We start from the raw sequence: 26611 nt of genomic DNA on the forward strand, positions 1-26611 counted from the left end.
TTTTTCAAGCTGGACTTGTGCCCACTCTCATTCTTGGGGGACTCCGTGCGCTGTGCTGACTTCGTGCCGCCGTGGCTGCGGATGAAGCCTTAGGTGGGTCAGTTGTTGCGGGAGATGTAAGGCTTTCCACCCTCGGGAAGGAGGACGGATGAGTCAGAGGAGCGAGGACAGAGTTCTTCCCAGAGGAGCGGGTGCAGTTGGAGTCCGTCTCCCCTTGGTCCACAGCTGGAGTGTATTTGCCGAGCTGGGTACAGTGTGCTCTTCCCATCTCAGAGGGGTTTCAAGGTTTCTCTTGGGGCATTGTAGCCAGGGCCCTCAAAAGCAATAGGTCTCTGGCCAGAGATTTTTTTTTTTAAAAAAAAAAAAATAGTTGAGGAAGATGAGGTGGTTCAGTCTAGGCTGTCTTGAGCTTCCACTGCATTTCAACTGCGCTTGAATTGCACGCTCAAAATTCACTTCGGAACTGTAGGACCTAGAAAACAAACTTGAGAAGCAAAAAGGAAAGCTTTTTGTGTGTAGAGCATAATGTCATGGTTTGATGAGTTGGAGCCCTCAGCAAGCACTGTGCTGCTCGGGGTGCTGGGTCTCCCAGTGTCGCTCTGAAATGCTGAAGTTTCTCAGTGGGCAGGAGGCCAGTTGCCAGTGGTGGTGGAAGGGTGCTTGCAGGGATGCCTTTCTTTCCAGATTTGTCACCTTTCCAAAGCTAAAGAGCGTGTGTAGGGAGGTGTTGGATGCTATTTTGCAAGGAGATGCCACTTTCAACTGGAGTTGCACACATCCTTTTGGAAAATGTCTTTTTTCTCCCCTCCCCTTACTAGAGGTGGTGTTTGGGAGGAAGGTGGGAAGGAGGGCTGCTGGTGTTGCTGGCCTGGGAGCTGACCGAGATGATAGGACTTGGCCCTTGTTTGCAGCATGGATTCTGAACTTCAACAAATCTTGTAGCAAAGGCAGCGGATCTCTGTCTTGAAGCATCCTGGGAATTAATTTTTTCTTCTGCGTGACCTGGAAATAGTAGCTGATGAAATAGCTCTCCTGCTTGCCAGTTATCTTTAGTACAGTGTATTTTCCTTATGTAGTATCTGTATGTTTTTTTTGCTTTGTGTTATTACCTATACGTCACCCTGTTGTATGTGAGAGTCGGTAGCTGCTGGTACTTTCTCCTTAACTCTTCTTGCTGTGGTTTCCAGAAAATAAGCATATGCTTTTGTACATCAGAGGCTAGATGTTTTCCTGTTTTAAAATGTCTACTTGAGGAAACTGGATACGTTTGGGGCTGATTACAGCTTTCTACAATCAGAAGTTTAAGATTTCACATTCTAATTCTTGCCTCTTGTTGTTTTTGGCTTTCTTCTAGGCTACGGAGAGCTAAATGGTAACGCAGGAGAAAGAGAAGTGTCATTAAAGGGCCTGTGCTCTGATGAAACCACCACCCCAGGATCCAGGGTACCCAATGGCAGCCAGCAGCTCGTAGACACTAACGTGACCCCAAAGCAGACTGTGAAGGCCAGCGCTTTGGGGAAAGCTGGAATCAAAACCAAGAACTTCATTCAGAAAAATAGCATGGACAAAAAGAATGAGAAGTCCTATGAAAATAAACTTAGAGAAGGCCAGTCCTCAGACAAGCCGGAGGGAGTGTCTATTCCAAATGGTGTGGTAACCAATAATTCTAGCTATATCACGAATGGCTACGTAGGCAAAGGGGCCGATAACGATGGTAGCGGCTCTGAGAGTGGATATACTACGCCTAAAAAACGGAAAGGCAGGCGCAACAGTGCCAAGGGCTGTGAGAACTTGAATCTAGTACAGGACAAAATAATGCAACAGGAGGTCAGTGCACCAACCTTAAAACAGGAACTTGAGAGTTTCAAGCCTGATTATAGTGAACAAAAGGGGAACCGAATTGAAAATACTAAGCCTGTTTGGAAATACGAGGCTGGGGCTGGTGGAGCAGGCCGGGGGAAGCCTGGGCTTGGGGATGTACAGCGAAAAAGCTCTGATACCAAACCTGGGATTAGCAGCAAGAAGTTTGATGACCGGCCCAAAGGGAAGCATGCATCGTCGGCTACATCTAAAGAGGATTCATGGACCTTATTTAAACCACCCCCAGTTTTTCCAGTGGACAATAGCAGTGCTAAAATTGTTCCCAAAATAAGTTATGCAAGTAAAGTTAAAGAAAACCTCAACAAAGCAGCTCAAGCCCCATCCACATCGTCTTCGTCGTCTTCGTCATCTGCTGGGGAAACTCAGGCCCAAACATCAAGTCGATTGTCCCAAGTCCCCATGTCTGCTATGAAATCTGTTACTTCTGCTAGCTTTTCGAATGGGCCAATTCTAGCAGGGACTGATGGAAATGTGTATTCTCCAGGGACCCAGCCACTGCTCTCAACTGCTGCTAGTACTGTATCATCCACCTCCTCCGAGTCAGCACCCCAGGACATGAGTACAACTTCGACAGCTCTCGAACAAAAGAAATCTAGCCTTTTTATCTACCCTTCAAATATGCAAACTGTGCTTCTGGGTACAGCGCAAGTCGATTTCCCATCACAGGCGAATCAGCAGAACCTGGGAGATATTTTCCAGAATCAGTGGGGCTTGTCTTTCATAAACGAGCCCAGCGCTGGCCCCGAAACTGTTGTGGGGAAATCTGCGGATAATCAGTTAATGGAAGTGACATTTCAAGGGGAATATCCTGCCACTTTGGTTTCACAGTGTGCTGAAATCATTCCCTCAGGAACTGAACAACCTGTGTTTCCTAAGGCTTATGAGCTGGATAAACGGACTAGCCCTCAAATTCTTAGTGCTATTCTTAAGCCTGGGACTGCTGTTGAGGGTGGTGTCTTAGCTTTGGAGTCGCATCACACAGGTGACCTACAAAAGGCAGACACCGGTAGCCAAGGTGCTTTAGTGTTTCTTTCAAAAGACTATGAAATAGAGAATCCTCTGGCCTCTCCTACGAACAATTTGCTAGCCTCCGCCAAAGAACAGAGGTACCAGAGAGGCCTAGAAAGGAAAGATAGCTGGGGTTCTTTTGACCTGAGGGCTGCTATTATGTATCACACTAAAGGTAATGGCTTAACTTGCTGCCTAAGGGCATTCTCTTATCTTTTTTTTATTTTATTTTATAAGTGCAATATTCTAACATGATATATATTCCTTACAGCAATTCTGATTGTTTTAAAAATGAGCTTTTTTTGCTTGCATATCTCTGATGGCAATAACTATTTGGGAAAGTTATTCAAACAGTTGTTTAATTAATGTTAAGAGGTATTTGTTTCCCTGTTCCCGTGGACAAGCGTAAGTGATGTGGATAGGGGTGATACTTAGCTAATGTGTTTTACATTTTAATTCCTATGGAACAAGCAGGTCTTCCTAAGCTTATCAGCGCTGGAAGGAGTTAAACCTGTAGGTTCACCTGCTCTGTTCCAGCTTTACCAGGTGATTTTCTGTCACTGAAAAGGCTTCATAGGCTGTTCTCACACCTCTAGCACCAAAGTGTTGCAGCTTCTCCCCTGGGCAGATCAGGCTGTGAAATCATGGCTTTGAAGGAAGAAAAAAATTACTCCTATGGCTTTTCATGGTGTGGTTTATTTTATTTTTTTTTTAAGCAAGCCCCCCCCCCTTTCCTCCTGCTCTTCTTGAATATTATGGCAGTGGCAAGACAAATCTTTGCTTATCAACTCTTCTGTAAGCTGCAGATTGAATTATCTCATTGTCTTTGTAGGCCAAATCTTTCAGATGATTTTATTGCTTTCATGGAATCCTTTGTAGTCCAACTCTTTCTTTTTTTTTTTTCCCCTGGGTTGGTTTTTTTTTTGTTTGTGTTTTTTTGAGACTAAAGTGACTCAAGCATGATATAGATGCTTTAAACTGGGAAGAAGAGAAGGAAGCCTGTGGGACACTTTGTTTTGTGCTTGAGCCTCAGCCCCGGAAGCTCTGAGGTCTTGTGGCAGTTCTTGGCTTTTGGTCCTGGCTTGGTGTTAGTGGGAGCCCAGCTGTGTGTTCCCTTTTGGCACCGTGTTTTTTACCTACCCCTGACACACAAGGGCAGTTCCTTTTTTATTCGCCTCCCCCTTCCCTCTCTCCCTGCATCCCCCTACCCAAAGGGAAAAAGGTGATCATCTGTTTTTTGTTCACTTTTCCACATACATACATGGGTAGCATCTCGCTTCTCTCTGCGGAGAGGTTTGGATGGCATTGGCAAATGTGGTGGGTTCTGAACCACTGCAAAGTTCTTAAATTACCTATTCACAAATTCTCTCTATAGCATATGGAAACTTAGATGCCTTCCTTTAGTGATAGTAAGCCCAGTCATTTAAAAACAATAACTCCATGTATTTTTCCAGGTTATCACACTCTCAAGACGTTAACATTTTAAGCTCCAGTATTCTTGAGAACAGTGTTCCTCAGCTTTATCTGGGTCTTCATCCTTGGCTCAGTCTATTCCAGTATTAAAGCAAGCTTTCCATTCTTTTTCCTTGTGTCTGTTTGCAGCCTAAATCCCAGTTTCCCATCAGAAAATGGGGGTACCAGAAAGTATAGCGTGGTTTTGAAGAGAAGTTCTAGGCAATCCTCCTCTTAAATGTTAGAAAAATTTGCAAACTGTTAAGTCAGTCTCTTTGTTTTCCTCTAGCCTGAACTTTCTTGTAGGAAAGCAGCTCTGTACAGCCGCAGCAAGACTCATCAGCTCTCCTTTCTCACTAGCTGCGTGAAAGACCCCAGTAAAACAATAGTAACAACAGGAAAATAAAGAACACTCCCTTCCCATGTCCTCTTAAGGAGGTGTTAACTTCAAAGTCTGGCTGCTTTTAGTTCTTCTGAACACAGGAGTTAATTACTTTCAATAGCAAGAATGGACACCTAAAGCACTCTTTAAAATACTGTTTTCTGCTCTTTCCTTGCCTCTGCATGTGAATGCTCTTACGTTGAGCATCCAGAGCAAGTGCCCTTGGGATGCCCTGGGGAGATGGGTTCCTGCCCTACCACTCCTCCGTTTGCCGACTTCTTTTTCAAGCTGTGTTTGTGCCAACTTGAAGGTGTTACTTAGGGGTGAAAGATGATGGATGTTTCTAATCAGTGTTGTCATTAATGCAGTGATAGGAGTGCTCCAAACAGCTTGAGCTTGTCTTTGTCCTACTTAGTCTTCCGGTGTTATTGGTAGTTTACAAAGCAGGAGATAAGTTTTGGTCTTAGTAGTCTTCTGCGATGATGTTGGGTGTTGCTGTGTGTGTTCAAGGTTAAACGGTATTGGGAGGACGATGCCTTCCTCTGCCCCATGCAGGTGGAAAATGCCATCACCCCTTCATGGCCATCACCCCAGAGCCCCACAGGTGGGCTCCTGTGGCACAGCATGCTGCAAAATGGCTACAAAGCGGAGCTGCCAGGGTGTGTTTGCAGGATAGCAGTGGCGTCGTTAATTCCCACGCCATCCTCTGCGTTTATCTTGGGCTGTTTTCCTGAGGTCCTACTCCTAGCCAGCCAGTTCCTTTGGAATAGGAAAGGAACGATTTCACTCGCTTATTTTTCACAAGCTGCCTTTCCCTCCTGCCTGCTCAGGAGAGTGTGCGGGTTTGCCTAGGCCAGCTGCCTGGGCAGCTGAATTCTGATTGTTTGGTTTTGATTTCGAGAGGAGAGTGAACTTCTCCCTCTTCATATTGATCTGTTTGATTTGGAGCAAAGTCTCGATAGTTTGATTTTCAAATCTGCCCTGCCTCTGGGGTCATGGACACAAAGAGAAGTGATTGTGGGGCAAGGACAGGGGTGAGCGCAGAGCACTGGTGGGGTCCTGGTGCGTTCCCTACCCCGAGCTCCTCCATGTAGTTCATGTGCAAACTACCTGTGGTGCACAGATGAAGCTCTACGTGTCACAGTGAGGAACGGGCTCTAGCACGAGCAGTTGCAGTGCTTTGACCTGCCTGTCGCAAGCTTGCACCCTTGTTTGCGCTGTTTGTGTCTGTGGCTGTGATGGGTTTGTGTGGATCCTCATTTTGGACTGTAAATAGGCTATGGGAAAGCCTCCAGCTTACTCAGTAGCTTTGTTCCAGCAAACCAGGCTTTCCTGTGCACAGTTTGCCCAGTGACTGCGAGGGGCATTATAGATTGTAATTGCTCCACAGCTTCCCTGGGAAAGGATGGATGGAGGAGGTAACGCCCAGGGTGGGCTGGCTGTGGTACAGAAATCCTGTTTAAAGCACCGCAGCACCCTGCGTGGTGGCAGGGCTATGCTGGGGTGGAAGGCTGGATGGCTGCGGAGCAGAGCGAGGTCCTGGTGGAGGAGGCTGTGCTCGTTTGCACGTGCCCACATTGCTTTTTCCCCAGAAGCCAGGGCACTGGGAACGTACTGGCAAGGCTGATGATGAGCCCTCCTGTTCTTTTAGATGCTTTTTGTGCTGGTTTCCTCTGTGCCCCTGCTCCGTGCCATGCTTTTGTCTTTTTAAAGGGCAGAAAGACTCCCATGATCATCTGATCTGCTTGACTGCAAAGCACAATCCTTCAACGCGGCTGCCTTCCTTGACAGGCCGCGCTGCTCAGTGTTTGTGACAGGGCCTTGAAACACTCGCGGGTGACGTACCTGATTTAGCAAGGTAGATCTGATGCAGTTGAGCACTGGTGGGGCTGGTGTTTATGTGGTTGGAGCCAGGGGCAGTAGCTTAGTATGGGAGAATGGAAGGACTAGGAAGGGGTGATGCTCTCTTAGGGACATTGTCCCTATCTAGTTTAGAACTGAACCTCTGCCTTGGTGTGGCATTGCCAAAATCCTAATCTTTTGGAGGTAAAACTGGTTCTTGTGGATTTTTTGGTCCTTCAAAAGAGGAGTCTGGGTGTATCTCAGCTTTACTTCCATTGAAATCGGTATCTTCTTCCTGCTTTAGTCCTCCTTTTAAAGACAGCTGGGAGAAACGTTTCGTATCGGAATAATTGTCAACGCTTTGCAGAATTTCATTGTGTTTGGGCAGTTGCAGTCTTCCAGGCCAGGCTGTCTGTCACTAACACTGGGCTCTGTATGTCAGGCCTTGTGGTGGGAAGCTCAGTAGTTTGCTTGTCCTTAGCTAAAAAGCAAATAATCGAGGTTTCCAGTTCAGCTGCACAGCGGCAGAGACCACATAGGTGGAGGAGAGGAAACTGCAGCGTTTCCCTCTTCTGTCTTGCCCCTCAGTTTCTGCCTGTGCTGCTGCTTTGTTCCTTCTCTGCATCTCGGTTGCACCAGCATCTCTGCTCGCATGAAGAAGCAGAAGAGCAGCATGGAAAATAGAGCAAGGCAGCGTGGGCCAGCCAGGAGTGGCGTTCGTCGGAATGGTGAACTGGGTCAGAAGAAATAGCAGAGCTGTGAATTCAGCAATTTTCATCCTTTACATCAGGAGAGGGGGGGGAAAGAAAACAAACCCGCCTTGGTTTCCCATCCCCCTTGGTGGGAAGGGGTTAGATCTCAGTCTGTTGCTTATGGTCTTCTGGGGCCTGCGCTGTGGGGCAAAAGCTGATTTAATTCTCCTTCAAGTCTCTGCTTTTTCCAGTTGTCAGGATGAGTACAGTGTATTCAGTACAGCGATGAGTCTCCACAGCATTGAATTTCTAATCTTTGCTTTGTTTCTGGGGCAGTCCCCTAACTGAATTGTTGTGTCCTGCAGATAGAAACAGAAAAATCAGATGAAGGTGGTCCATCTTGGTTGGTTGGGTGGGTTTTTTTGGTTGTTTTTTTTTTTTAAGCTCTTCATTTTAGGGACAATTGCCAGTTTATTTCTTAGGTTTATAAGAACAAAGAACTAGTACCGTGGCATTGTGCGGACACTTCGGTTCACAGGGGCAGCCTCTCTAGCAAGGAAAATGTGTATAAAAGTACCTATCTTAACAACTTATCACAGAAAGACTTCTTTCCTCTCCAAGGTTCTGTACCAGTCCTGCTATAAATTTTATTGACCTATGAGGAATCTCACCACAATTCACCAGAGCGCACCTTGGTCTGTTCTGACATCAAAGCCTTCTTCCGCTGACCCTTTGTTTCCGTGATAGTCCCCAGAAGAAGTGGTTCCTCTCCCTGGAGCTCGTTAGGTGGATGTGGCTGGGGCTGTCTAACCCGGGCAATTCCTCAGCAAGCTGGAGGGCTGTGGAGAGGCTGGATGAATGTTTAAAAAAAAAAAAAAAATCCTGGAAAACTTGAGGTTGGAAGGGGCATGGGAGGTGACCTAGTTCTGCCCCTGGCTCGAAGTGGGGTTGGCTTTGATGGCGGATTGTGCAAGAGTTTGTTGATGGCATTTTCTCCAGCTGGGTTGGAGTTCGCTGAGGGGAAGCATGCCATTTTCCTGGCCGCATGTTGTGTTTTGGGAATGGTGGCCCGTCTGTTGGTCAGGTCTTGACCACCTTCCGCTTTGGAAAGCGGCAGTGCTAGGTTTTGGGTTGGTATCTCAGAGTCAGACACACGGTGAGAATGTCCCTTTTCCCGGGCAGAGGTGAGTGATGGTAAGAGTTCTTGCTTGAACTCGCTCTGGAAGCTTTATCTAGGGAAAACGAGCTCAGGAAGAGCTCCTTGAGCCCGAGGAAGGAGGGCTGTAAAGCAGGCATGGGGGCTGCCTCTTCCTCCACCCTGCATACCTGTGCTTGCTGCTCCGGTTAGCTGGAGCCAGGCGTTGCGCAGCGCGTGGTGGCTCTGCTGAGCTGCCAGTCTGCCAGGTCGGTCGCTGCGGTCTGTCCACCCACTGTTACACTGGTCGTGGCACTTGTCACAGCACCCGGGGTGGTTGTAGGTGACCTCAGCCTGTAACCAATCCAGAACTGGGAGGAAAAGTCACTCTAATGTATTACCAAGTAAAGCAAAATAAATAATAAAATCACGTCTTAACATTGAAGTAAAACCTTTCTTTTTCCCTAGTTTTTTGTTGCAGTTAGCCCAAGGTTTATTTATTTTTTCTCTGAGAAGGTGTTTCACTTGGTAAGTGTGGTTATTCCATATCCATGTGCTGCTGCCCAGGTAGAAGGGAGGACCGTGCTCTTCTATTGGCAGACGATATTCGGTAACACTCGATATCACAGGCAGTTTGCTGATGGTCTTTGATTTGTAGCTTTGTCAGGCAGAGCATCTGTCAGCCAGCGTGTCCCGGTATTTGGGATTTACAGGATATGTTACACCGCCTTCCCTCCTAGCTCCCTTTCTGAAGAAGGAGGAAGATTGAAATCTGAAAAGGTTGGGGAGTTTGGGTGTTGGTTTGTTAGGTTTCTTTAAAACAGTATTTTGACAACTTAAAACTTTTTTGGTGTGTTTTCGATAGTATCTCATTGTCTATTGTCAGGCACATCTTAATACAAGCAGTTCATGTTTTTGTGGTGTCCAACGAAGTTAGGACCAAATGGAGGTGCAAAAGAAAGCGTGGTCTTTTGCATGGACACATAGCAGTGGGCAGCGTGTCAGCCTCTGCCTTGTATTAGATGCTCAAACGTTGCTCTAATGTGGAGGAACCAACAGCTTGAGAGTAGTTTTCTGTCCCCTGCCTTTAGGGAGAGCTATTAAAATAGGTGATGTTCTTTAGCCGTTAGAAAACGATGCATCTAACCTCACTGAATGGAAAACTAGTTCTGCTGGAGGTAATTTTAGTAGCTGGTTCATTTTACTTCTGGGGAATCTGCATCTGGCAGATGAGGGAGGTAGTCCCTTGCTAGTTGTTATATCCCCGGGGGTGTTAGAGGCCGGTTACTATTTAGGGTTCCCCCGATGAAAGTGCAAAGTATTGCTGCTGTTATCGTGACGCAAAAATAACAGACCTCATAAAATTTTGTCAGGGCCTTCCTTACAAAAGACTTAATTGTGCGGAGAGGGCTGGCAGTATTTATTTGCATGCAATTTCCTGCCCCGGGGAGCTTGAGATTGTAGCGGACAAAGGACAGATGAAGGGTTGGAGAAGGGACGTGAACATGCAAGCGATTGATCGAGGTGACACTTGGCACACATCGTGCTGAGGCCATGAGTTTTGTAGGGTTTTTTTCTTCTTCCTTTCCCATGCCGGTTAGTTTACTTACTGCCTTGTTTTGTGCTTTACTGCACATACTGTGTAGCTTAATAATCCGTTGCTGTTCTCCGTTCCTAGCCCCTACCGAGGTCCTGGCACCCTCCTTTCTGGCAGAAAGGAGTCTTTAAAGATTGTTCTTGCAGGTTATGTTCCTACTGAAGTGCTCCTGTTCTATAATTTTGTCTCTTAAACTTGGGCACAGGGTACGCTTAGTGTCTTTGTAAATATTCTAGCACACAAAATTCCCACTTAATAGTGGCTAACTGTAGTTATTTTGAATAGGTCTCTAAAGATGTGATTTAATTTTGGGGATTATTTTAAAGGGAAGAGTCTTCTGTTAACGTTAATGCAAAGAACATTTAACTTGACTGCTATTTCTTAGATAAACAAAAGCATGTGTTCTTTCAGGGAGAATTGGAGAGAGTTTGTTTGTCTTTAGCCCACAAGTGTGTTGTAGAGGCAAAATAGGAAAAGAGCTGCAGGCCAAAAGGCAGCCAGGTTTCTCGAGCATCGCACCTTGTTCTTGGATGATACGTTGGCAGCAGTTTCACAGCGATGTTATCAGAGTAATCTTTGCATGGTGTGCTTCAGCAGATGCGTGCTGTGAACCATGAGAAACTCGCTTTGTCCAGCGGTTCTGATTTCACACACGCTAAGCATCAGCTTGTAAAAAATCATCTCTCCAGGCTACTTGTTGGGGCTGTAATGTGTGAAGCAGTGTTGGAGTCAGAGTAGTAAAGCCCGAAGTTAGATTGTGATTTGTAGGAGCGGAGAATGGCGGTGACGTTTCTGATGCTTGGTTTGGCCGCCTGACCCGTAAAACCGTGTTACGGCTGTCTCCCTGCCTTTTATCGCTGGATCATTCACGTCACATTCATGCAGCGCTGTGGGCTGGGTTGGGGCTGCGCTGCTGGGCTGGATGGGGTTGGCTTTGTGTGAAAGCCTCGGCACAACCGCAGCCGTGTCGTGCCACGCTCAGAAAATTAAAGCATATTTGGAGTTGTCTCTAACGGCTGCGTAAATCTGTATAATAACAATGGTTGTCTTGTTTTGTCTCCACAGAAATGGAATCGGTTTGGAATTTGCAGAAGCAAGGTAAGGATATTGGAAGGAATAAATACCCAAATTGCTCTGTCTTGCTCTGTCTGTTGGGGTGGGTGTTGAGAGCAGGTTGTATCGGTGTCAGGAGATGCCCAAGTTCGGTTCTTCAGCGCTTGCTGGTTGTAGTCTGAGTTTATCTGTGTTTTGGATCACTAAAAGTCAGGCCAGTAAGCTTTACCATAATAGTGGGGTGTTCAGAGAGAAGTAGAGTCTCTAAAAGAGAAATAAAACCAGTGTCAAATTAGATTTAATGCATCTTCCCTGTGTGTATACAATAATTACTTTCTGGTGTTGGGTGTCACGCCCAAGAATAAGTTTTAAATTCTGGCGTATCCCCACAATTTGCCTGTGAAGATGTTCAGTGTTAGCTTACGGGAAGAGCGGTAAGTGGAGACTCGTGTGCTGCTGCCCAGGGGTGTAACGTGGGGGGCGAGTGCTGCTCCCTTAGTTCCCGGACCGTCACCGGGGACGAAAAGTTTGTTAACGGCCGAGTACTTTGCAGATCTCTTCTGAATGTCTTCTGCCACGGGTCCTGAAAGTCACCAGAAACTTAAGATTTTCTTTTCTTTCCAGATCCCAAAAGGATAATCACTTACGATGAAGCCATGGATCGCCCGGATCAATGAAGGTAGCAAGACGAGACTGCCTGTTATAACCTTTCTGCAGCATTTGTGCTGTTCGTGGGGGACAAAAGGCTTTTATGCTCCTTCTAAATCTTCAGTGCAGCAGAGGAACCATAACTAGAATCACAGGATAATATATACAAATATATATATAGTTATTTAAAAAAGGCAACTGAAAGTAATTAGACTTCTTAAGGAATCTGAAAATTTATTTCAACGAGACTACACACGTGATTATTTAATCTCCGGTACTGAATAGATTTTTTTCGTTTTTTTTGTTTTGTTTTTGTTTAAAGAGTGAATGCAAGTGATTAACGAATACAGACTCAATTTACAAGCCCGGTTCTAAAGTTTCTGCTGTCGTCTACACGGGCAACAGCAACCCACTGGAGAGGCATTTCCGCTTGACAAGGTTTCTGTTTCTTGTTCTGTGACTGTAGTGACACACTAATCACAGGGACATCAGGATGATTCACCATCCTTCATCTCCCCTTTCCCTTCCACCTCCCCATTTTTATTTTGTTTTTGATTTGTTGTTTTTTTCTGTTTTGTTTTCCATTGAATGCTGGAGAAACGCCTTGAAGTTTGCAGAGTTTCTTTTTTTTTTCCAGAGAATTATAATCCGCATGTTTTGCCAGGAGTAAAGCAGCCAATCCTATGCTGGGGATATTGTCTTAAAGCATCATCCTTCTGGGGGAAAGATGGTAATACTGCAGTTCTAGGATGCATGGTGAAGTCACACAGTTGACTTGGCTCCGGTTACACGTTGGACTATTGCAACTGAAGAGTTCTTTCATTTTAAAAGACAATGTGCAAAATTAAGCAATCTGTTTAGGCATTTAAAATGGAAAAAAAAAAAAAAAAACAACAAAAAACCCACTGTTCCCACAATTTAATGCCGTTGTATTACTGGGAGCAAAAAAAAAAAAGTATCTTCTGCTTTCAACTGTAGGTGCTTCATATTTGCTCTGTCTGTCTCCTAACACTAAATGTGCCGGATTTTTTTCCCATTTTCATTGGAAAACTGAAGAATTGAGTTCTGCTAACTTCCACCCTTCTTGAATTATTTTTTTCTCTTTAAAAAAATTTCAAAAGAAAAAAAAATGAAAAAATGAAAAAAAAAAAAAAAGAAAAATGGGAATTTGAATCCTTTTCCATTTGTCCATAGAACGCCAATGGCTGGGCTCCCCGCACCTGCCTGTTGGAAATCCTCTTTTATATTTTAATGCAGTCTGTGTATTTCCGGGCTCTGCTTCTAATTATCTCTTAATAAAAATATATTTTATTACAAAAATGGAGGACTTAGGAATGAAAATAATAATTTAAAAATTAAAAAAAAAAACCTCCCAAGGAAAGGAAAGCTTCCTAGCAGTGGTAGAGAAGGCTGAGCAGAGTGCAGGCTCCAGCTGTGTAACCCGCTCTGTCCCATTGCAGCTTGTGTAGTGCGTCCAAATCATCTTGGGGTTGGGTAGTTTTTCTGGGGTTTTGGTTGTGTTTTTGGTTTTTTTTGGTTGTTTTTTTTTTAAAGGTGGAAAGTTCACAGGGTCCAGTGTAAGAGTGAGCAATGAATAATGAAGCAAAAATGGGTTTTCTGACCTGCCCGAGCTCCACACATACCCAGCGCTCATCGTGGGTGTTTGTGGCTGAATACTGGCTGATAAACATCTGGGCATTGAGGTCAGCAGCAGCTGGTGTCTCCAAATACTAGACTGGACCCTATGGGGCATTACAGGAAGCAGATAAGCCCAAAACTTTTGCCTACCCCTTGTTGCTTAGATTTATCCGCTTTTTTTTTTTTGTTAACTAGGAGTATGTAGCATGCATTTTTTTAATTGTTTTTATTCTTTTAATAAGATTGTTCCTGAATGAGACGCTTAGGTTCATGGTGGGACAATGAAACTTAATTCTGTACCTTTTGTAAGATTGCTAGCTTTCTGCCACGCTTAGTTTTAAAAGTTTGACTATGGATTGCCTACTCCATTTTATGTATAAAATACTATATAGTATAATACTGTAGTGTAATACTATATAGTAATCATGTATCGTATCAGTCCAGGTTCAGAAATGTGTGGTTGGCCAGTCGCAAATAGTTCTGTTTCACCTATAAACTGTACCACCTCTACAGGTGTGCGTAACTTGCAGATGTATAACATGTTTACAGATGTGCCCGACATCTAGTCCTCTGATGTTCCTATTTTTAATTCTGTTGAGTCTCCCAACTGCTTGCCAAAAGTTGGAATTGCCTCCGGCTCCGCTGCGGAAGAGCCGGGGTGTTCCTGAGCTTTAAAGTGTTGAACAAACTGGATGGTGGGACTGGGAAGACTTAAGGTAGAAGAAATGTTTTGGGTTGTTTTTTTTTTTTTTAAATTTTATTATTATTTTCAAAAAGTTGAAGGCTAATAGCAAAGTTTCCAGTTTGTTTTACTGGCTTTAAGGCTCTGCTGTGTATTTATTTGCCTTGTGTAGTCACTTGTCGCCTTAAGGGCTGGGTTCCATTAAAAGAAAAAAAAAAAAAGGAAAAAAAAAAAAAGACAAAAACAAACCCTGTTTTGCTTACCTGGGGTCTGCGCTGTCCTGGTGCCCCAGATCTGCCCTCGGGGCTGGTGTGACGCAGAAGCTGAACAGCAATAACCCATGCTGAATCTGACCCTGCGCCTTTAGAAAGATCCGAGTCTTGCTGAATATTTGAGGACGCTCATCTTGGCCTAGTCCAGTCCGTCTTCTAAATAGCAAAAGAAATTCTGAAAGAAACACGGTTCAAGCGATGGCTTGGGTTGGTTTTTCCCCTGATGTTCGTCCCTACTGCTTTTCCTCGCTGTGTGTGGCCCCTTGCCGGTGGTACCCATCCAGAGACCCTCTGCAGCTTCTCTGCTGTGTTTCTGACCATCCTCTCTTCAAATGTCTGTCTGTCTGTCTCCGTGAGCTCCACGGCGTGTGCTCAGCGCTAAGCAGTTAGGAAATCCTCTCTCTGAGCTCCTGCAGCCAGCACGGGTGGTGTTTTTGGGATAGACTATTGCCTAGAGCCAGGCAGGACCGTGGAAGAAACTTCCTCGTGCCATTGTGTAACTCACCCTGTTGCTGTCTGCAGTCCTCCCGAAGTCCTCACGCAATTCTTTACTGAGCACTTATTAAAAATATCTTAAGATTTAACCTGTTTTCTGATTATTTTTGTGTAAACTTATAAAAAAAGAAAAAGGATAAAAAAAAACCAACAAATTGAGCTGTGACTAATTTAGCACACTTAAATAATGCTAAGGTGTTACTGATAAGTCTCATGTTTGGGGTTTGTTTTGTTTGTTTGTTTGACTCAGAGTATTAGTACTGTAGCATAAACCAAATACAGCCCGGGAGGGGGTGCAGCAGCCTCCTCTCCTGGGTCTGCACCCAAGGGTGTCTGTGCGTGCACGCGTGCGGGGGGGGGCGAGCGAGGAGCTGGCGGTGTGTGTGTACGAGCATCTTACCTGAGGAGCGTGAGCGTGTATTTATTTGTGCCATTGTTTTCATTACACTGAGTAAAGTAAGTTGTAAAACAAAAACCCTTAAATACGTGTAGTATCAGAAAGTGGCACTAAGGGTGAGATCATGACCTATTTTTTTATTAGCTATGAAGATACTAATTCAGGTTAAGACTTCTCTCCCGTTTCTGTTCCTGTTGTGGGTCCGACGAGTCCCTTTCCTCTGGTTCCCTTGCCAGGTTGTCTATTTATTGGAGTGAGGATTCCCGCGCGGGCAGGGGCTGTCTCCTTTCTCCTCGGGCTCTTTCCCACCGCTCTTCTGTTGGCAGGTCCTGTCCGGTGTCTCTTGTACCGCAACGCAGGCTGGAGTACGTACCGTCGGCCAGATTCGCCACGGGGTCTGCTTTCTCTTTGGTGGATCAGGGAGTGTTTTGTCCGCTCCAAGAGATGATTTAAAAACCACTCTCTGTTCCCAGTGATATGGTGGTTTGGGGACCTTCAGCCTCTGCTCCCTCCTACTCCGCCTGTCCGGCAGCTTGGCAACGCAATGGCTTTCATGGTTTGGTTGGAGTTTGGTTTTGGTTTAAACTCACCTCAGTTGTCCATGGAACCTCTTTTTTTTTTTTTTTTTTTTTTTGTTACAAATGTCTTTTGTCTCTGTGACGGTGTGGGTATAGCTCCAGGGCATCCACTTAACCGTTGCCCTTTCTGAACCGTAAATCCCGCTGTTTGCCTTTCTTAGCTGCTGTGAACTTCTTTGAAACGTGGAAAAAAACCCAAACAATTCTCGTTAGGTTGCGAGTATGCCAGCTATTTGGCAGCTGGGAGTGGGTGACGGGTGAACCGGCTAGCTAAATCGAAAAGAAAATTGCTTCCTGCTGGGAAAAAAATAGGAAAAAAAAGAGATGGAAGTTGTCCTCTCAGTTGCACGTGTAATTAGTACTTTTCACCTTCGAGAGAGCGTTACCATAGCACGATAGTGTCCTTTCCAGAAGCGGCCAGTGGGTGACCTCAGGGACATCTGGGAGCAATGGCATTCACAGACGTCTTTCAGGACTGCTGGTAGTTTTCCTGTGCATTCAGTTTTTGGTCTTGATTCAGCATTTTTCAGTAAATTGCTGTGGTGTCCAAAGCTTTCAGGAGTCTCGTCCCTAGAAGATTTTCCTGTACATACGTCCGTAGTGATTTGTTTTCCTTACAGAGGCTGTTTACAAGGGAGATGGTCGAGGTCAGGAGGGGAGAGAGCAAGGCTACACCTAATTTAAAGCTGCTACACATTTTCACACCCGTGCGTAAGGCAGGAGGAGGGCTAGGGCTAGAGGAGCGCTAGTGTGGTGGAGTAGCCAAAGAAGCCAGAGTACTTCTAGCTTTGGCCACCACAAGAACTCTTTTTTTCCATGCGAAAAAACCCTAGCGCAAACAGATGAGGAGGAACCTGAGCTGGTGCAAAGGAGCAGAAGATCTGGGTTTGCGCTGCCGGACGCGCTGCCTTCCAGAGATTACAGAGCTTTAGACATTTGCACAATATGTGTTACATCACAGGGTAAAAGGCTGGCTTCCTCGTATCCTGCTCGAGATCCTCAAAAGCGGCATCGCTCAACGGCGCGACACCAAAGCGGTGGACATCTGGGGAGGTACAGGAGAGCTCCGGGGTGGCCTTGTGTGCTTGGGGCACGAGACCCTCAGAGGCACGCTGCTGGGGGCGTCGGGCTGCGCTCCGTCCTGGGACAGGAGCAAAAGTCATCCCTGTGCTTTCACCAGGGGATGCTGAGTGTATTTATCTTGACTGTTAATTGGAAAGCTTCGTAAAATGTGTCCAGAGCTCTAAAGCCATTTTGTAAGATAGCAGTGTCCCTTTTCTACAGCCTTATTAATGAGTAGACTATCTTTAAAAAGAAGAAAAAAAAAATCAACTTCATTTCTTTCTGTGGTATGAAACTTGTGTACTGCGAACATATGAACGTTTAGCAAAAACAGAACTTACAGTTTTCTTAAAAAACAAACAAAAAACCCAACAAAAAAAAAACCTGTCTGCTTTCCATATGGTCTTTCCTCAGGTGCTAAATAAGGGTTCCAAAAATGGATACTGCTTTAGGAGTTTCTGCTTTATTCTTAAAATACATATTTTTTTGCTTAGGTGTTGTAAAGATATTTTAACAAGAATGTTTTTTTTAATGTAAATAAGATTGTGTCTTTAATTTTTGTCTTATCTCCTTTTTGTCTATATTGAATAGTCTAATTTTCCTTTTATCCTTTTGAGAAGGACCCTCTTATGACCTTCCTCGAAGACATTTCATTAAGTGTTGCTGCATTTAAGAATGAATCTACAACTGTTCATTGTCTTGGATTAATGCTGCTGCTGCTATAAGTAACCCTGAAAATCAAGAATGTGTGATGCACTTTTTTTTTCTTTTTTTTTTTTTTCTTTTTTTTTACATGACCATATAGTTCCTCCGCGGATAGTTGAACCCTCCTGTAACACAGCCACTAACTGCGGGTAGCGTGGGAACTGGGGGAGCCGGGGTGTAGGAGAGGGATGTACCTGATTTTGGTGCTGACCTACAGGAATTTCTATGCAAACGCAAGCAAAGGAGAACTCAACTTGAGAGAACACTGTGCTTTTTGGTTTTTTGGTTGGTTCTTGGTGTTTTTCTTTCTCTCTCTCTCCTTCCTTTTCTCAAGCTGCTATTGGAAGGGTAGTGCAAATCCCTGAGGTTTTCAGCTTCTCCTTCCTCCATGGCTGGCGGTGCAGGAAAGATGCCTGAGTAACTTGTAAGGTAGAAAAATCTCAACTATTGTCTCGTCTCCGGTTTTAATATTTTGTTTTCTGTTTGAATCTATGGAAGGAAATTGCTCATCTCTGCAAAAAAAAAAAAGATCTTTTTAATGCTTTATCTCAATGTGAAGTTAACCAGCAGTATTAAAGATTGCATGGCCTCCTTCCTGGCATGCCCCCAGCGCCGGGCAGTCGTAGGCTCCTTCTCCAGCCGCCCTTGGGTGCCAGGGAGCGCTCGGTGCCCGGAGTGGGATGTTTTCTGAGAAAAAAATCTTAAAAAGCGAGGCCAGACCATCTACCCCACTGAAACCTGACAGCTGAGGCGTGAAAGCCCACGGCTTCGGGACTAGCAGAGGGAGGTCTCGCTGCATCGAGGTGCTGCTGCGGGGCACAGGCAGGTCCAGACCCTCTCGTCTTCGTGGGCGAGGAATTTACTGGAGGGGGAAAAAGGGAATTTACTTGACTGTTTAGGAAAATAAAGTACCTCTGTAAAGTGAGGGAAGAGTAAGGAAGATCTGAAGTCATATAGGAAAAACGTTTGGGAATTACAACTGCCTGGAAAATAGTATATAAATGCCATAGGTCAGAACTCTACCTGTTTAATTCGTTTATTCAGCATCAATTTTTTTTAGCCAGCATTTGCTTTTTTACACACATGCGCATGTGCGTGTGTGTCCATCTGACTAAATGTGCCTTGCGTGTGTGCTTAGTCTTTCTGAAGAGCGTTTGTAGTGGTGTGTGAGCTGCTGGGACGTGGCGTGGGACAGCCGGGCTCCTGGCCGGCAGCGCGATGACCGTGCCCCATCTGCAGTCGAGGGTTCATCACTGTCCCGGTGACCCATCGGATCAAAATAAGACTTGGACTCGAGCCTGTGTAGTGGCTGTCTTACAGTTTGGGGACGATGTCCTGTGGGATGGCACCTTTCCTTTCCGAACGCGAGCCGTTTCCTGCGACTTTGGAGGGGAGTGAGGAGTGGAGAGAAAGAGAAGTTGCTTTGCTGTTCTCCTGCGGACAAAAATAAGCATTGCGGCGCTTTGCCTGCAAAGCAAAAACGAGCGAGGGGCTGGAACTGGCTTTTCTCTGGAGTTAGGGCTCTCTGCGGCGCCGGGGACCCCGTTCCCTGGGGGATTTATTCCCTTCCAGGTTGTGGTTCTTGTTACTGTGGGTTTTTTTCAGTCTTTTTTTTTTTTTTTTTTTGTAAAGGAGAAGTAAACACGCCTTGCTTAAAGTTAACAAAATAGAAATGCTTATGTTTGCAGTCAGTGACTCAGAATACGAAGCTGTGCAATTCTTGTTTCTTCATCTCTCTCCCAACTCACTCGCCCCAATGTGTGATTTCTGTCTGAGTCTTTCTGTACTTCTGCCACTGTAAATGTGAAAGCTTGCTTGCATTATTTTTTAGAAATGCATTTTGCACACTCGGGTTTCGCTGAAGCTCCGTGAAAAAGGTTAGTTTGAAGCAGATGAATAAAGCTATGCACATGTTTTGAAAGTTTAATTTGTGTCTCATTACCAGAAGTGACTTATCTGCCCTCTTTTGCATTCCTGTGCTGTCATTGCCTGCATTATCTTCACCATCTCGGAGGGTATGATGTAAGGTGACAGTTCTTTGCTGACAGCTGTAGCAGAAAACTGGCGCTTCTTGATTTTTTTAGTAGCCTATCTCTCTCCTTTGCTTTCTCTGTATCTCTCTGTATAGCTATATAAATATATATATTATTTTTTTATTTTAAAGAGCCTACTTTAGTAATTGAATTGGAGGGAGCGAGGTGTGCTGGCTTGTGTTTCAGATACACTTTGTACTGTCGGACTAACGCGTGCCCTTTTTTCTCTGGTGGTACCCGCCAGCGTGCGGGCGGCGATGGGGAGGGGATGGAGACCAGTCTGCCACACCGCAGGCTGGTGGCGCGGGCAAACGTGAGGCTTCTAATGACAAAATTAACCGAAGAGAAACCCTACAGTTGTGTATTCCCCCGGTGAGGCAGGAGGGACAGGCTGTTTCCACGGCAGGCATGTGGTTGGTGGCCCACCGCAGCGGAGGGTGGGCTCCCGCCGGTCTCCGGGGCGAGAGCTTTAATTTTGGTTTTGTTTTCCTGAGTTGGGTGCGTTGGGGTGCAGGTACCACCTTTGGAAACTTGTTGCTTAGCCCAGAGCCTTTGTGCAGGAGAGTCGGGATTTTGTGACAGAAGAAGGACCCCGACAGCTTTCTCCTCGTGTTCCCTTCGCCATGGCAGAAATTTGTACTAACTTGACAGCTTTTTTTCATACAGAACAGGGCTGCTTTTCTATCTACCATCACACGTGTACTTACACACCTTCGGTGGCTTGCCAGCCTCTGAGGGTCCTCAACTTGTTTACTGGGGGGACGGATGCCCCTCTCTCCCCCCTCCCCTGAATATTTCAGTGTTAAGGGCGGTGCGAAACACAACCGCGCGCTTCGACTCGGAGCTGGGGCCGGAGCCGTCTCCTCTCCCGCCCACCCTCGTCGATAAGTTCTCATTTCCTTCGGTTTCCTGGTGTGTATGAAAATTGCCGCGGGGGGTTGCGCTCTACCTGCTCAGGAGCTGAATTACCTCTGATCTGCGGAGAGGGGCAGCCCCTCTTTGTTGTCGATGTTGTAGTGTGCGACCACACGGATCCGTAAAGGTAGAATTTGTTTCCTTCCCCCCCTCCCTCCCCGGTATTTCCAATTAGGTTAATGCACTCTGTGTGCCCAGCTGGAAATGTAGGCGTTTTCCCGGTCGTGAGAGGGTGGCTAGAAGAGTTAGTGTAATACCTGCTGTAGCTGTGTCTGGCGCAGCCCCTTGCGCTGGTATGGGTGATGTCACGGACTGTAAGGATAGGTAATGTCCATGAGCTGTAATGGCATGATGTATCTTTACCAATGATGTCATACTTCACACTAAATGTTTAAAAAAAAGTTACCTGAAATTTTGTTTATTCTGCACCAACAGGTCTTCAAAATTTATCCAAATTTTATTATTTTATCAGGAAAAAAAGAAATTTGTGTAGATCGAATACGTTAAGACAGACAATAAGTGATGTAAATTGTTGAATAAAAATTTTAAAGTTTGTGGGTGTCAGCGTGACTTTCTTTTTTGCGCTCTCAGGGAGCACCCCTTGGCCCTGGGCATGCTGCGTGGCCAACGACTCCCACTTTCGGTCCCTCAGCTGGCCACCGAGCCTTGAGCAGTGCTGGCCACAAAGCCTAGAGCAGCACGGGGCGGGTGGCTCTGTGTACGTGGGCACGGTGCCCTTTACCTTGAGTGGGGAAGGGGATGGCAGGGAGGAAAGGAAGCCACGTGGCTGCAGAGCTGCAGCGACCAAGGATTTGGCCGCTGTGTTTGTGTGTGCCAGACAGTGGGGGGATGAACTCGCCTTGGTGTGAGCCCCACCGGGCTTTAGTCCTGCTTAAACTGGGCGTGGAAGAGTCTGGTTCCTGCTACTGGGATGGGGATGTGTGACTTCAATCCCAAACACACGACAGCAAACACCCACCAAGCTGGTTTATCTTTTTCTTTCAGTCACATTTATTGGCAATTGTGGCGGTTGGTACCGTTTGGGAGTGTTGTTCCATAAGCGGTTGCAGTACGAGAAGGGGTGGTTATTTTGGGAGGGGAGTATTAGCACCAAGAGGGAGCCGGTGAGCTTTAGAAACCTTGCAAAGATGTACTGGAAAGTGGGGAGCTACTGCTGGACACGCCTGATGGATTGGATCTGGGAGGTCTGGGCGTGCGAACCCCACTCTCTCCAGTGCTTGTAGTCTCCTCCGTGGTGGTCGGACTCCAGGACATACTGGTAGCCACGGTACCCGGGATACTGGTAGCAAACCCAGCTGGAAGAAAAGAAGTTGTCAGGCGGCCATAAGGGGGATAAGAGGTAAGCTAAGGGGGTTGTGGGCTGTCCCCCCTCCAGCTGTGGTAGCACAGCGATGGCCCTGCTGCCCGTGGCCCCTCACTTACGCGCCGCACTGGATCTTCATGGAGCCCACTTCGTTGTTGGCCCAGCCCATGGCCTGCAGAGAGGGGTAGTCGTCACTGATCTCCCACTGGCGGCCGATGAAGTTGTCTTTCTCGAAGACGGTGATCTTGGATTCCTTGTGATTCTGGGGGGGAAGAGCACGGGGTGAGGGAGAGGCGGTTCTCCCTCCCTGGCGTGGATGGGGACAGCGGGGCGATGTCTGTCCCTCCCTGCGGCATTGCTCAGAGCGTTTCCTGGGGGTGGCATGCACAGCCCGAGGGAGGTGTTTAACCCCCCAGAGCTGGATTGGGGCAGGGGTTGGCCTAGGAGGTGTCAGTACCAGCTATGCCGCAGCTACTGTCTCAGGCTGGCCGTCCGCGAGCTCTGGTCTTGTACAGCTGACCCAGAAGTTCCCTTAAAAGTTTGAGAAAACGGGACAGCAACAGCAAATCCCTGGGCATGGGAGGGGGAGAGCTGAGCCCACCTTGAGGGGCCTCTGCCACCTGCAGACCCCCCGACACGGCTGCGTTTGCCTTTCCTAACCTCACTCCCTTGGCCTGGTGCTATTGCCTGGCACGTTTTAATGGGATCAGAGATGCGGGAGCTCTGTCGGAGCCGGGACACTCACAGCGGAGCAGACGGGGCGGAAGGACATCAGGCGCTCGATGTGGTAGGCGTTGCTGCCGCTCCAGGCGTCCCAGCGTGGGTACTCTCCCCTCTCCAGGATGAACTGCTGCCCGCAGAAGCCGGTGTGCTCGTAACCGACCCAGCTGCAAAAACAGAGCAAGGGCTGCCAGGGCGTCCTGCGGCAGCTCTGGGCCTCCTGCTTAGGGCTGGCACCGGGGCACGGATGTAGGTGCGAGGAGGAGGTTGGGGTCTGGCCTCTGCCCACAAGTCCGGGAGGAAAGGAAGCGGTGCTGGGTGTGTAACCGCGTCTGGTGCCTGGGGAGCTGCCTGCACAGCAGCGCCAGCGTCCCCCGGTTGCAGTGGGTGATGGGGTCCCTCCCTCAAGGGGCCCAGCCTGCGAGGGCAGCTCGTTCCCCTAACGCTTTGTGGTTATTTACATAGATCGGCATCGCATTAGGACGCCACAAGACCCCCCGGCTGCCCTTCTCTCCCAAAGGCCTCATTTCTTACTTTTTTCCCAATTACAACCTGGCACAGCTGGAAAGACCTGAATTCCTAATGCCTAAACCAGGCAGAACCCCTCTGGCTGCGGGCAGGGCAGGGAGCTGTTGCTTCCCCCTTTTTGGGTCCCCCTCTTCACTGAAAACAAGCCATGGAGAGCTGAGAGGGATGCCTCCACCCCACAGGACACATATTGCAAGCCCTGGTGCTGCCCATGTGAGAGCCTGCCTGTCCCCAGGGTGGGGACCTCTCCCGGGCACGTCCCCTTAGCGGACAGCCGCAGTGGAGCAGGGAGGCAGAGGCTGGGCTGGGGACTGGAGGGAGGATGGCACCGGCTGTGCAGCCTATGGACCCCCTACTTATGGGGTACGCGGGGTGCTGAGGCGCACGCTGAGCTGGGGGGGTCGAGGGCCTCTCGCGTCTGACCAAAACCAAGCCCCGATCCCGTGTCCCACAGTCAGCGTCCTCCCGTGCAAGGTGAACAGCCTGATTAGGAACACGTCAACTGGAGCAGTGAGCTGATTACGGTGTGAGCACGCATGCCGCTGTAATCCCATTAGCATTACAAATCCTAAATATAGCAGCGCAAATCTATCTTGTCTGCTTCCCTGGCCCCAGCGGGATGCTTGCCGTGGGGACCGCTCCTTACGCACAGCATCTCGGAGCAGCTCAGGAGACGTCTTGCCTGTGCTAGGGAAGATTCCCGTGCGCAGGGAGAAGTCTGGCTCTGCTCCCTACCCCTGTCAGCAACCGGGGCAGCCCAGGACAGGCTGCAGGAAGGCTCTGCTCTGGCCCTGGGAGAGCACGGGGCAGGGCTGGGCCCTGGGGCAAGAAAAGTGGTTTTTAAGCATGGTGTTTTGTGGGGTGACACAGGCGGATGGGGACCAGGCTGAGCTCAAGAGCCACTCGCTGGGCACTGATCTTTGCTCCATCCTTGGGCAGCATCCCTGCAGGGTACCAAGGCACTCCAAACCTGGCTGCTCCCAGACTACAGGAGGCAGTTTTGGATGATGCCAAACGCGTTGTTGCCGTTCTCTGGCCCTGTGTCTGTGTCGGTGCTGCCCAGGGCTGGCTGCTCTACCCCGGCAGGGTGGGATCCCCTGTGCCTGGCTTCCCCTGCGCCTGGCTTCCCCTGCCTGCAGCGCTTGGCTCCAGCTAAGCGGAGCGAGGACAGCCGGCCCTGCTCTGCGCTCAGGCACTCCTCGCCCTGCCAACCCGCCTGGGAAAGCATCCCCGCCGCTGGCCACCGGGTACTCACGCGCCGCACTCCACCTTCAGGGAGCGGATGTTGTCAAAGCCGCACTCCATGATGTTTGGACAGGCTGAAGTGAACTCCATCCTCTTGCCCTGGAAGTTTTCTTGGTCGTACACAGTGATCTGGAACGGAGAGCGAGCTGCCGAGTTGGGAACTGCCCGGCTGTGGCCCCAGGCGATTCAGTGCCTCTTCGAGACGGAGGGTCACGCTCCGTCCGGGGAAGAGCCGGCGGAGGCTGCACCAGGCACCGCTCTGGGCTGGGACGCAGCCCCGCACACCTCTGCACATCCCTGCACTGCTGGCCCCGCGGCGCCCTGCCTTGGTGTCGAGGGAGACGCACGCCGGCCCCCGCTCCGCTCTCCTGCTCACCCCTGTGGAGATCAGTTCCCGGGGCAGCGGTGCCGTCCGGAGAGAGGAGCGGAGCCGTTCTGGCACGGGCGGGTGGCAGGGCTGTGGCTGGCGGTTCTCCCGGCCTCTGCTCCGAACACTCTAGGGCAAAGAGGATTAACGGGGGAAAGGGCGAGGGGGAACTCCCCGGGGGGCTGTGGCTGATGCTCTCCTCTCCCACGACAGCTCCAGGCTTCAGGGGGGTGCAACCCCGTTTGTGCATGTGCTTCTCCTCGCCCTCTCGGCTCCCTCCTCGAACTGTGGCCCCAGAGCTGTTGCCAGACCCCTCAGGGCTGCTCCCCACCTTGCTCCACCGTGCCCACCGCTCCCTTTGCAGCCCCCGTGCCTGCCTCTGCCTGCCCTGCCAGCCTGCCTGTACCAACAGGGGAGGGCAAATAACAGCATGTGGCTTTCGGGAACTGCTGTAATTGTCTGGCACAGGACGACTGGTAAGAGCAGGGCACAGCGGGCCAGGGGGCTGCAAAGAGGCTTATGGAAAACAGACGGGAGGTGTTTGAGCGGGCAGGAGGCAAGTTCCCGTGGGCAGAGGACAGGGGTGCCTTGCTTCCTGTGCTCCCCCCACTTCACTGCCTGCCGTGCAGCTTTTCTGGCCCCGGAGGACTGGCTCTGCCCCTCTCCCTGTCCCCCAACTGCACACCGGGAAAGGCGAGAGACAGGGGGTGCGAGGACGTACCTTCCATGGGCCCATGGGGACAGGCAGAGGGTTTGTCTGAGCCATCTTTGCTGCTGGAACGGTGTCTGGAGAAGGAAGGAAAAGCCGTTTGTACTGCAGCATGCCCCTGTGCATCTCCACTGCCTGCTCATGGGGCCAGGGGACAGCTCTGTGCCTGCTGCCCACGGCGCCTGTGCGAAGGCAGCTGCCGGGCTGCTGGGGACAAGCCATGCCAGTTGGCGAGACCCTCTTGCTAGCCGCAGGATGGGGTGGGGGCACAGCGGGAGGCTCCGGGACACATCCAAAGCAGGGTGCTCCCTCCTCACTGCCACGGTGCCCCTTCCCCGCTCCCGGCCATGGCACAGAGCCTGCGCACGCACCGGGGCTCAGTGCCTGGCTCCCCCTTCCGTGTCCCCAAGGCCAGGCCACCGCTAGGAAAAACACCCCCGAGGTGGTGTGGGGAGCTGCGGCGGGGGCCACAGGCCACCCCATGCTTGGCGGTGTCCAACAGACCTGCCTGCTCCCCTCTCCCCGCCCTGGTGCCCCGGCTACGCCTTCCTTGCGAGGTGCGGTGGGCTGCCACGGATGGCCCCGGCTAACGGTGGGAGATGCCAACCAGTGTGCCGTGCCAGGAGCCGGGGCTGGATGGATGCCAGGAATGGGGTGCCCCACGGTAGAGGGACTCTCAACCACCCTGGCTGCCAACGGGGACGTGTGAGCCTGTCTTTTGCCACGAGAAATGGCGATGGTCCCTCTGGGTGTCTTTGGCCACCAGGCAGGAAGGACGAAGGGTGTCTGCCCAGCCAGCCGGCGGTGGCGGGGACGAGCAGGGAGCGAGGTGGGAGAGGTATGAATCGGTCCCAGGACTCACCTAGCTCAGGCGGTTACTGCTGCTTCGCCCATGTAATGTTTGCCTACTTCAGCGGCTCAGCTTTTATAGGGTGCTGCTGGCTGGGAGCCGGTGCCAGCGTTTGCAGAGCTGTCAGCACAATGCTTGCTCTGGCATTGTCCCGCTGATCCCTGGAGATTTCAACTGCTCATCCCCATGGTCTGAGCCACATTCTTAGGGAAAAAGAAAAAAAAAAAAAAAAAAGATAATAAAAAAAGAAAAATAATCAGGGCAGCTGTTTGGACAGATAATCTTGGGCACAAATGACTCAACAGTTTGACGACTCTGGCATTTTCCAGGGGCAATGCACCGCGCCATCACGGGGCGAGCGCAGGGGCTGGCCCGGCCCTGGTGCTGGTTGGCGTGGCAGG

General features: G+C 48.9%; 2 protein-coding genes across 4 annotated transcripts in view; one reads left to right on the forward strand and one right to left on the reverse strand.

Annotated features, from left to right (window-relative positions):
* The window catches only part of NUFIP2 (nuclear FMR1 interacting protein 2), a 41261-nt gene extending 22046 nt beyond the window's left edge, over positions 1 to 19215 (forward strand). For 2 of the 3 annotated variants that reach the window (XM_075771880.1, XM_075771877.1), the window contains exons 2-4: positions 1355 to 3064; positions 11055 to 11087; positions 11667 to 19215. In XM_075771880.1, coding sequence (XP_075627995.1) covers positions 1561 to 3064; positions 11055 to 11087; positions 11667 to 11719 — 1590 coding nt within the window. In that variant the 5' untranslated portion in view covers positions 1355 to 1560 and the 3' untranslated portion in view covers positions 11720 to 19215. The remainder of the gene's footprint in view (positions 1 to 1354; positions 3065 to 11054; positions 11088 to 11666) is intronic. The other variant, XM_075771878.1, reaches the window with a different exon arrangement.
* Positions 19216 to 21561: 2346 nt separating this feature from the next.
* CRYBA1 (crystallin beta A1) lies at positions 21562 to 26254 on the reverse strand. Its single transcript, XM_075771496.1, is given in 8 exon segments — positions 21562 to 21783; positions 21911 to 22053; positions 22537 to 22678; positions 24295 to 24413; positions 24661 to 24780; positions 25373 to 25437; positions 26223 to 26235; positions 26237 to 26254. Coding segments are annotated over 8 exon segments (768 nt in total). The 3' UTR covers positions 21562 to 21635.
* Positions 26255 to 26611: the final 357 nt, after the last annotated feature.

Source organism: Balearica regulorum, chromosome 19, assembly GCF_011004875.1.
Source record: "Balearica regulorum gibbericeps isolate bBalReg1 chromosome 19, bBalReg1.pri, whole genome shotgun sequence".
Taxonomy (NCBI): domain Eukaryota; kingdom Metazoa; phylum Chordata; class Aves; order Gruiformes; family Gruidae; genus Balearica; species Balearica regulorum.